The sequence below is a fragment of the Rhopalosiphum padi genome, chromosome 2, assembly GCF_020882245.1.
Source record: "Rhopalosiphum padi isolate XX-2018 chromosome 2, ASM2088224v1, whole genome shotgun sequence".
Lineage (NCBI taxonomy): Eukaryota > Metazoa > Arthropoda > Insecta > Hemiptera > Aphididae > Rhopalosiphum > Rhopalosiphum padi.
Genome location: NC_083598.1, coordinates 91,153,530 through 91,166,075, shown reverse-complemented (window position 1 = coordinate 91,166,075; position 12,546 = coordinate 91,153,530). Strand labels below are relative to the sequence as shown.

The following is a 12,546-nucleotide window of genomic DNA, read 5'->3' as shown; positions in this document are numbered from 1 at the left end:
AAGTAGTGAAGAATTTTTATTTTGAGATAGAAAAAGAAATATAATTTAATATAATATAAAATAAAATAAATATAAAGTCATGATAATTGTTTGCTGCCACATTGTACCCGTTTCGTAAAAGCTTTTGATAAAAATAAGTAATACCGATATTGAATATTCTGTCAACATTATACGATTTAACCGTTTTATAATACTTCGATTTTATTCATTTTTTTTCAAACATTAACTGCAACTATAGTTTTTCAATCAAAATTATTATAACACGAATATTCTGTTGCGCTTTATACTTTACGCAAGAAATAAAATATTATAAAATAATAACAGTTAATTATAATACTGTAACTGTTTCTACATACATACCTTAAAACGTAATCCATGATACTTTTTAATAGTTATTATAATATTATGTACACGACGGCTATTTTATGTATTGATTAATAATTACTTATATTTTTTTTTGCATGTGAAGCCCGCTCAGGGATGCTCCAGCCCAGAAGTGGCGTCGTCAACAGCGGACAGCGAGGAACAGCAAAAAATATGGCTGTGGCAACAATTGGCCGCGCACATCACTCCCACCGTGCAAAGGGTAGTGGAGTTCGCGAAAAGAGTTCCTGGTAAGAAAATACAATTTTCCTTATGTTTGTGTCTTAATTCTTAAGACTTTTAGGCGTTCTCATAAAAGCAAATTACAACTGCAACTCACATATGCCTTATTGCACTTACAACGTAAGTGCAACGTGCACACTGCACATGTTAACACTAGTTTCAACGTGACTGAAAAGAGATACTACTTTCATGAACAATTTTTGCAACCGATTGCAAGCAACTATTAAGAAGACATTATATACTATATACCTAAATATAGGGTTTACGGAAAAAATAACTATCTAAAACAAATTTTTTTTTAATCAACATTTTAATTTTGTTATAGTTGATTAACTACATATTATATGAATTCTTTCTTTTATACCATATACTCTGTATTATATTGTCCCCGTCTATCCATATATCAAAATTCTATTATATACTAATTCAAAATTATAGCATCTAAGTTAATATTATATTAGAATTTATATACCTATTAGTTATTACTATATATAGAACTGCTATAGAAGAATATTTCGTTTATATTTTTAAAATACTGACTAAAGTAAAAGTTAATTAGTTATATGTTTAAAGTTTAAAGTTTTAGGTCCACTAAAACACTTGTGTTTGACTATTTCATTATAGGTTTCGTAGACCTCAGTCAAGACGATCAGCTGATTCTCATTAAAGTGGGATTTTTCGAACTATGGCTGTGCTACGTATCCAGGTTGGCCACAGACCTTTCGCTCACCTTCTACGACGGCACGTTCATCACACGACAGCAGCTGGAACTCATTTACGACGTACGCATTTTATTCAACATTATATTATATTAATATGAAAATCCATCGTCTAAATCGCGGTAAAACCGTTTGCCGTAAACCTAACTTATCGTCCTAAGTCCTAACCTTAGTCAATGATTTCGTCAAATATCCGATTTCATTTAACATTAATTTTTGATTTTGTATTTAAAATTACAAATTATTAAAAAGATCTCAATTATGCTTTTAATTTATCCAATGAAAATTTGTTTATTGGTATTGCTTCCAGTCAAATAAAAAACTATCATATGAAAATATTTATATTCTTACCAAAAATAAACTCTCATAGATTAGTACTTCTAAGTATTCAAAAGTATTTGAAATATTATTTAAGATATTGAAATTCATGCTTGAAAAACACATTGAAAATATTTTTTACAAGTACCTAGTAGTATCAATAGATGTTACCTAACCAAACGTTTTCAAGTCCAGACGTCCAGTAGGTACAAATTGTTATTCTTGAGTGACATAGACTATAACTTATTGTGATTAATAATATATTTTATCAATCTATTCCGAAAAAAACGGGCTGATGCATTGATTTATTGACGTCTGTTGATTATAGCCGATAGGTGAATACAATTTTCTAGGTGAATATTTAATAATATTTATTTTTTATAGTTCTATACTTAAATACGCGTCACTACGTATCTATCTATAAAAACCTCTATTGCGCAGTATGTAACTCAAAAATTTACAAACTTCACTTCTTTATAATAATAGTATAGATTATATTATTTTGTATATATAAAAATTGTAAATGTATTTTAAAAATAAAAAACAAGTATCTAAGCATTCAAGGATGCCTCAAATATGTATATTTACATGAAGAAATAGAACCAACGATGATAACATTGTGAATACTCGTAAAATGTTTTTGATTTCAATTTTCAACAAATATAGGATTCTGTAGGCGGTTGAATTAAATTTGGTGGATAGCCAAATGGAGCACCCAATTCTATTTGGCTACCGATAAACACATTTTTACACGAAATGCATAATACTATAAATTCTTACCCTGTCCATTTTTGATAATTATTTATAGTATATTGTGCGATTCCATGTATCTATTTTCGAAATTCGTTTAAGAAAATTTTATGATTATTACGTGATAAGGGTGGCAATAAAAATCTCTTGTAAACAGTAAATTAAAATGGGGTTTTTATTTCTTTTAATAATGCTATACTAATTTAAATAATGATTAATATGATTACAAACAGAAATATCTACCTACTGGTACAGTATACGTATATATCTTATTACCTAATTAATGTTGCCAATTTTAAACATTTACTGCAGAATGCAAATATTACCAATTGATTTTTTTCGCAATAAAATTAATATAAATACGAGTAAAAACGCACATATGTTCTATGTAACCAAAAAATCATAATATTTTCAAAATAATTCACTTTTAATAATAGGTATTATTCTTTCTTACTAGCTATTCTTGAGCATTTTTTATTTAAACATTTAAACTATTAGTTCAAAGTTAAACTAACGTATTAATATGATGATATATTTCAACCATGTATAAATTTTTGCATCAGAAACTATAAGGAAATAATAGAATTATTAAGAGTTCAATGTGTTGGGAAAGAATTAAGAAATACTTTTCTAAAAAAAAGTCTGTGCCAGGTATAAAATACAATTTTAATAAGGCTCACTCAAATCCCGTTCATTTATTCACTTGAATCTAACCATACTACATTTCTGTAAATCTTTCGATTGGAAAGTGTAAAATATTCTAATGTAATAACCAAAAAAAAATGTATTAATTATTTGACACAGTAACAACGCGCTCGTTATTAATAGCGACGGAAGCTTATTACTAATAAATTATAAGTTTATAAGAATCAAAATTGTGTTACAGTCGTTACAGACATTTGACATTAGATTAATAATATTACTGCAGTCAAATGTAACGATTACCCTGTAAATTGCTATTAGTGATTCGTATTTCTTGAATTAAATTATTTGTATTGATATACTAAAAAATGTCAAGTTCATAACGATTTATCAAAATAATTTCAGGGAAATATAATAATGTACCTACGCACAAACTATTATCTTCCTTGAACACTTTAATTGTTGGTTCTATTCGATATCAGCCCGATTAGTATTTTGAATGGAATATCAATTACATTTCTGGACATAAAATACATTTATATGATAATCGTTAAATAAAAATAATAATAATAAATACATAGTATCAATGATTTTATGTTTTAATTTTTCGACGAAATCTATGACATAAAAAACAAAAAATTATAATTTGATCACCTAATTACAGCTTATTTGAGATTTTGAAATTTTAATCATTTAAAAACAAATTATCGAAGTATTGTAATCAGATTGCTTTGTGCCTTACTTATACACGGAAAAAAATATCTATAGCGTGAAATACTGACGTCAGTGACTGTTGGAATAAGAAATACATGTTGCAATAAGTGGACAACTTCAATTTAAAATATTTATCGACATTTTATTTTGAACACTGGTTTTATTTTTACTTAACTAAGTTAATGGTAAAAACAAAAATCTAATTTTCTAACATGACTCAGAAATCATTAAAACTTTTACCAGTCGTGTATCATTTTTTAAAGCTCGTATTCTCCTATAATTTTCGATGAAAGTTTTGACAGAAATTATTGAAACAATCATTTATTACCAACTGCTCATCAATCACCAATGTATTATTTGTATTTATCAGAACTACGTTTTATTATCCACAGTTGGACTTCGCCACAGACGTTTTCCAGTTGGTGACATCTTTCAACAGTTTATCGCTGACGGACACCGAGGTCGGTCTATTTGCCGCAATCGTGCTGTTGACGCCGGACAGGCCCGGCGTCTCTGACGTCAAAACCGTACAGCACAGTCAAGACCGAATCGTTGAAGCGTTCAAACTACAAGTGAGTCATCGTCATCGATCCCTTTTCATCATCAAATTATTGGGGAAATGTCATAATCATCGGTTACTCCAACGTCCCCACGACCTTCTTTTTAATCTTAACCCTGGTCAATGTACTTATATATATAGGTATCACGAATATTTAATAAAAAAAAACACTGACTAGTGAACTTTTTTTTTTAATTAACTTTTCTATCATATGATTTTGATAATATATAGCCATAGCCATATTATCTTTAAAACAGTAGCGCAATTTCAATAACTTTTCATTGATTAAAAAGTTTTTGAGTTATTAATTTTAAAGTCGCAATGAAAAATGCCAAAATAATGCACACTCATAAGAAAACACGTAAAATTGAATGTCCTTTTTGATCTCCTATAAAATGTAAGTTTATTAAAAAGTAACTCTGTGTCCATGATACACAGAAAACTTTTTTAATCTGGACCAGTGAAAATGCGATTTATCTTTATAATATTTAAAGTTTATTGATACTGCAGATGGTTACTGTTGAAATTAAATACAAATCAACAATACTTATAATAATTTTATCTCGACGTTTTTTAAATTATATACATATTACAGGATATACCTAATAGGTATATGTAAATTTGATACACAAATTTTACCCTATAAAAATGATGGAAGTGACCAAAAGCGAAAACATCAAATATTTAACTCAGAGATTAGAGGATCACCTATCATTTAAAGATCATTAGTATAACAAAAATCTCCACGCATTGGCCAGATCGACATCAAAAGTTTATTATAATTGATACGTGATTAATCATTTATAGGTAACTTAGATGACCCGTGCGATCTTTCTAAAAATGTTTGACATACAAAAATAAATTTGAAGGAGGATGTACCAAATATTAAATCCCCCCCCTTCACTGAATGTACTCTATTTTCACCTATGGTTATTTGAATTATATACAGTCATTCAGGTACACCCCACACATTACACTGCTGCATGACATGGTATATACATAGTATATATGAATATAATACGACAATTACGACAGTATTAATTTTACAAAAATACTTCACGCTTATCGTCTTTTAACACTGACTACCGTACTAATCAGTAATCCCAGTCCAAAAACGTAAAAAAAACCTTAAAAAATCTTATATAATATTATTATGTTTTCAAATTGTAGCTAAGCAAAGGTCACGGAGGAGACAAGAATTTGGCTCAAACAGTATTGTCGAAACTGCCCGAACTACGAACCATTGGTGCCCGACACGTTTCGTACCTGGAGTGGTTTAGGTTAAATTGGCACATGTTGAAGTTGCCACCGTTATTCGCCGAAATATTCGACATACCCAAGTGCGAAGAGGACTTGCATCAAGGCTGAATTATTATCTTTCTATTTTATTGTTACAGGATTTTTTTTTTATATATTTACTTATAAAGTTTCATTTTTTTTATTTGAAACGAATCGAATACTTCCTAAACGAACAAAATGTGTTTACAATCAAAAGCAGAAAAAAATGTATTAGTAATGATAATTTCTAACAATATCTTCGTAAAAATAATCTTGATATACTTACGAACAAATATTGTTAACGCGCTTCAGCCGCCCCCGTCGAAACACGCTTGCGCCCCTCAAATATTCGTCCGGTCGGCGCGAGAGTACAACCTAATCATCGACTTCGTGTCGATCAATGATATATAATAATAATATATACATATATCTATTATAATACTACACAATTATGAAGAGCAATAAAATACAAAAAAAAAAAAATTTTAATAAAAACAAAAACACTATATCGTCTGTCTAATATTAGAATAATTCTATGTAAAACGAAATGAACATTTTATAAATATTATTATATAGAATATATATAATAAGACATTATGACATAGGGTACATGTACAACGAAACAATCTTGTATGATAAGTGTGTTCTTTTTAGTTATTTTATAGTTATAGAAATTCAATGACGATCAAAATTTCATCTTACACATAGTAACGAATAATATACGCGTTCTCGTTTCTTGTTAGGATTCTTGCAATAATATTAATCATTTTCATATCATGCATTATTTTTTTTTTTTTTAATCACATACCTAATGTGTTCATGGCTTAGTGGAGTGCGGATATAATATCATCATTTTCATATAATATAATAGTATTATGATATAATTGGTTTTGTTATTAAACAATATTATATACTTAATATTTATATATACACATATAAATGTGTATATTTTACATTGTAATAGAGCTCCATTTATCTTTCTATACATTATGTACGATCTATTTGGCCTGAAAATGTTTTTTTTTTGTCTTTGTACTGTGTTCATCATTGACAATCTTGAGTTCGTTAAAAAAGACAAAAAAATCTAAGCAATATTTTGTAATATTTAAATACTGTATGGTAAATATAACTAAAAATCAATTTTATCTTTTTTTTTTATGGAAAGTTTTTAATATTATTATTATTATTATTATTATTATTGTATAATAATTTGATTTTCTTCATAAATATTCTCTTTTTTTATAATTTCACTAGTCAACTGAAGCAATTTGGTCCAGCAACTAAGCAAACAAAAACGCTTTTATGTGATATATTTTTTTTTTTTAGTTGAATTTTGTGTTATTTTATCTTTTACATTCCATAGGTACTTTTTATATTTTATTTGTAGGCAATAAGTCTTAAAATTATACTACATTTTCGCAATCTATTTATTATAGCTCTTACGCTGTTGTTGTTATTGTTGTTGTTAATCATTTTTTTATTAGTTTTTAAACTAACAGTGTACAACCGTTGTGTAATATGAAAAAGTGCAATTTAAATGGGAATCACTGTATGACCCGGATTTTCTGTCAATACTTCAGTTTCTCTTTTTCTCTACTTCTCACTATACAAACACAAACACACAAACATATATAACAAATCATAAAATTAAAAACACTGGCACACAGATACACATACACACACACATACTTCATACATACCTTACATGCCACACTTAAACATTTATGTATTCACAGGGTAGATTAGTTATTTCAAATCGTTTATGTTAAAGACAAAATTACAAAAATGTTTAGAATTCCTTTTTTTTTGATAATATTATATATCATATCTTTAAGATTTTCTTAGAGTAATTTTTGAACACCAAGGTAGTAAATCGAATGTGTATTATAAGAAAATAATTTTAAATTTAAAATAAAAATGTTATAAGTGACAATCACAGATATACTGAAATGGACTCACCTTTACGTTTCGCAATAATTAGGATAATGTTATATATTTTTTTTTAGCTCGTAAAATAATTCAATATCGAACGAAAGCAAATAAATTGACTTTTGTTTTTGTTTATCCTGTTTGTATAAAGTTTTCTTAATTCGTTATATTATAGTCTATAATTTTCTTTCTATTAATTTGTTTTGTTATTAATAATTGCATTTTAATTAATATAATATACAATTGTTAAACATTTTTAGAAAAATTTGTATTCTATTTATTTTAGAAAATAGGTCATTATTTGAGTAGATGTGGTCCCCTATTTGTATTTCATTCTGATTAATTAGCCAATGCTATCACTAATAGAGAAATGTTATGCATTAGATAAATATCTTTTTTCTACTTTTTTATTGAACGGAATTCAACTAGCGTTATTTTGAGTATTTAGCGTTAATTAGTATTTTTTTATATATATAATATATATTATGTATATTATATATATATAACTGAAATATTTAAATATAACATGTTTACCTCGTTTTAAAAAGTTAAATTTGTATATTGACATATTGTAATATGTAGCTAAAAATGTCGATAATCGGAAAAAACAGTAAATACAAACATAAATCACTATTGTAATATTAAAAATACTTTATATATATCTGTAGCGTATAGATTATTTGATTATTGTTTAGATTGTTGTATAAAAACACCACTTTTTTATTAGATCTTATTATTATTATTATTATTATTTTTATTTAAATTTTATTGTTTTGTTCTAAAAATTTAAATTTACAATGAGAATAGTTAAATCTTGTCAAAATAATACGTAGGCGTGTAGTAGTGATTCTGCATAAAGCTTACACATTTTACTTACTATTATTTATTGTATAGTATATAAGTATGATATTTTCTTATGTTTTATTTTCGAGCTCGGTATTTACCGTATTATTAAATTATAAATTATTATGTCGTTGATGTTTATAGATAAATAGACTAAAACTTATTATAATTACTTTTATATTATATTATTATAAATTATTATAATAACAACGAAGTCGTAGCTATAAATATTATACGTTGACAATGAAATTGCGTATAGGTTCGTATTTATTGTTTATCAGTATATATATTATTATACACGTATGTATGTACCTACGTATTTTGCTTGTTATACTGTATTATTATGTTCGATTATTATTATTTTTTTATTGATATATTTTATTTAGAATAGGAACCCATTAGTACAGAAAATAAACCGATGAGCGAAAAACTTCTTAAAAAACACGCGTTATTCCATTTCCTTTGGTTCTTTCAAACGGTTAACTGCAGATTACATTTTTTGGAGCGACAATATTATACGTGACTTACGTATTTTCTAGGCAACTCATAAAACTGCAGTCTTCAGTTATTATTGTTTCCACGTGTTTGCGGTTTTTTTAATGATCAAGAAACAATCTATACTACTGTAAGTACGCAGTTTCAAATCGAAGAAGAAACATATAAAAAATGTTATCATCGTAATGGTAGGGAATAATTTATTAGATCTGTGTAATGAAATATTGCAAGTGTAATTTGTTATCCCAACTTTGATTATTGTAGAGCCGTTTCGACAATTATATTAAAATATTAATAGGCGTACATTTAAAAAAATATATATATAAAACATTTCCAAACAAACTATTGAAAAAAAAAAATGATATTGAATAGGCAAATTCAATATTTAATTACAGACTACAGTTAAGTTGTTTATTGTGAGTCAAAAATCGTAAAAGAAAGTTTAAACTTAAAAATAGGTAAATGAAAACTTTTTTAACAAAAATAATTACTAAGTTAAAAAAAAACTTCTGGCAATAAGAAGTATTTAAGATTGGTTGTGAATGTTAACGATCATTTGTGATACATTATTGTTATACTTTTAATAATTTACAATGGTTCCATTAGTTTCATAATATTATAAATAGTTAAATAAATAATTTAAATAGAATAATTATTAAATTAAGAAGGTACAAATTTTTATATTTAACTATAGTATTTTTTTTTTTTTATTATTGTACTCAGTCTGTTCATTGAATTTTTTATGTGGATAAACCTGTTCACAATACTATAAAGGTACCTTAATTTTCGAAAATTGGTTTATACTTTATTACAATAATTTTCACCAATGTACTTTGTTCACCCCCCAGTTTAAACTTTAAACATCACGAGTTACAACGACCCTGGTGCAATATTTCCTATAGATCCACTGCATTATCTATAGTAGGAAAATACAAAATATGTACCTATAACTATAGTAATATACTATATACTATATAGGATACACTTCAAAAGGATCCTCAGGCATGCAAACGATTTATATTAATTTTGTATATATATTACATACAATATTAACTTATTCATGTATAATAAAAAATAAATACTTTGAACAACTGTATTTATTATAGCGCATCAGAGTGATAGGTTTTTAGAATCACGTCCTTATCTTCCAAAACACGACCGCGTGGACACATATACTCAGTAAAATAAATCGATATATTTTTTTTCTAATTGAAATTCTTATCTCTGATTATAATATATTGTAACGTAACATATAATTTTTTCTACGAATATTTATCTATATATCAATATAATAATATATTTAATATTTATCAAATATTGGTAAGGCTCGTTTTTAGAAATCATATAAACGCAAAGAAATAATATTATAATACCACTTATATTTATTATTTATTGTAATATAACAATATATGGTTCATTGTGCTTTTGCCGTATCATTGTTATCAAGGATGGACTTCGACGATTAAGTAACCTCATTTTAGCCGTATTTGCTGCAACACAAAAATCGCCACGATATAATTAATCAATGTATAAAAGATCAAATTAAAGAATAAAAAATAATGCTTCGGAGAAATACTGTGGTGATGTCAACACTATGCAATAAATTTACTCAATACGCAAAATTGAAAATTTTAATGCGACATCGAGCAAAACAAATTCTTAAATATTTGTCAAAATTGCGGAACATGCAATATAATATTCACTAATTATTTAGTACTCATAAATTTGTTAAAATTATCGGCAAAACTATGGCACGTTCAGTGGCTACATATAACTGTTAGATAAGTCATGTATTAATATAATGAACGCGGGCCTAAGATGCACGTAATTCTCATTTATCACAGGTATCTGTAGGATGAAAATCAAGGTTATATGGTAACATTATACTTTTTGAAAGAGGCGTAGACAATAATTATGGCAACGATAACGTTTTTTAAATACAAATTAACGCAAGCATAAAAGAATTTGTGTTTTTTTTTTTAATTTTACATACGGAGACATCGTGATCCACAAATATACGTGCTTGTTGTATGCCTTTCTACCTATGATGTGTGTTATCGAAAACAGTAATGATAATAGTACATTTTAAGTAAGTAAATATTTATGTAAAAAAACAATTTAATAAATAATATAATTAATGACAAAATCTGGAGTTCAAAATTCAAAATTTCAAATATTGCGTCAATCACGATCTACGGCTATATTTAGGGTAGGTACCATGGGTACATTTTACAATCTATAGTACAATAAACAGCTAAGGGCTTAATTTGTTTTAAACAAAGATACATTTAAATATGCCAACAAATTTGCATCATGGATAGGTATCGTTCATTTTATAGGTACTTATTTATTTTGTAACGCCCAATTTTGTTTTATAAGGCTAAAGAATTATTTGATAGGGCTAATCCTTACTCTCCTCCCCACCGATTACCACAATGATAGATATGCAATTTTTTTTTCTATTCACGCCCACCTTCTACGATATTATTAAAATCCAAACGATTTCAGACGTCATAGGAATAAAGAAGGAACTTGGATTTATTGCATTTATTTATATAATTATATGCGCTACAGTCCTGCGCGTTGGTTGATTTTAATGATTAGGTACAGAATGATAAAGCGCAACACGATTGGCGTATAAATGTAATAACTGTGCTCGCAAGTTTCATAACAATATGCACAACAAAAAGATTTCGTGGCTTCGTGCGTGAGTCTATTTAAAATTGCTTATTTCGTTTTATTCAAGTTGTGTTTTACACAAGTTGTAAATTTTATCAATTCCTGTAATTGCAGCTAAATACAAAAAATTTTAGTGCAATACCATTGGTTATAAATAATTTTAAATGTATTTATAATCAATGACAATATACGTAATAACCAAGTTTTCTTTAGTTTTATATCTATTTGGAAGAAGTTAAAAAAAAAGTAAGAACTAAGAACAAATCTACGACGTCATCACTTTGGTTTAGAATGTATAATTATCATGGTAACGCGTGCTACATAAATTATATACAATTAATATACTATAATAATTAACGATAGCAAATGTTCACAATAACTTATAAGTGCACTTAACATAGATAATTGTTACGGGTAAAATGGACAAATGTTTAAATTACACGAACAATATTGTACTGCCCGATTTCAGTATAGTTAAAATTATACAGGACAATAAATTTTCATTTTTTTCAATATTGCTCCCTCGTTTTAATTTAATTTAAACACTGCTAAAACCTTTACAGAATACCACGATGTAACATTGATAATTATAGGTAAATGTATATTTACAGTGGCGCTATATTATGCGCATAAACCTTGGAAGAAAACATAAACCTTAATATTATATTAACCAAATATGACCCACAGGAAGTATGAAAGTCTATCCCCACAACCCCATATAGATACCTAACCATATTTATATACATCACAGTCATTATACACTCTAATAAAGTATACAATATATACTGTATGTCTATATAGATAACTGATAAAACGTATCCTCTTGTCGACATTATAATTAATATTGGACGATGTCATGTGTCGTTTTAATGTATCTTATAATTGTTTAATGTGCGCTGTGGGTAGTACCTATTACCAGTGTTTTAAAGTCAGAAGTATAGCTCGTATATTCTAAAAATCTAAAATAAACCGTAAATGTACCAATTTCGACCTGGTATACCTAGTATATACCTA

At 27.0% G+C, this 12,546-nt stretch overlaps 1 protein-coding gene across 2 annotated transcripts in view; it reads left to right on the top strand.

The window, feature by feature from the left end:
• The window catches only part of LOC132919917 (ecdysone-induced protein 78C), a 63,854-nt gene extending 55,054 nt beyond the window's left edge, over positions 1-8,800 (top strand). For both annotated transcript variants that reach the window (XM_060981851.1, XM_060981850.1), the window contains 4 exons: positions 470-614; positions 1,231-1,388; positions 4,142-4,321; positions 5,479-8,800. In XM_060981851.1, the coding sequence (XP_060837834.1) occupies positions 470-614; positions 1,231-1,388; positions 4,142-4,321; positions 5,479-5,676 (681 nt within the window). In that variant the 3' untranslated portion in view covers positions 5,677-8,800. The remainder of the gene's footprint in view (positions 1-469; positions 615-1,230; positions 1,389-4,141; positions 4,322-5,478) is intronic.
• Positions 8,801-12,546: the final 3,746 nt, after the last annotated feature.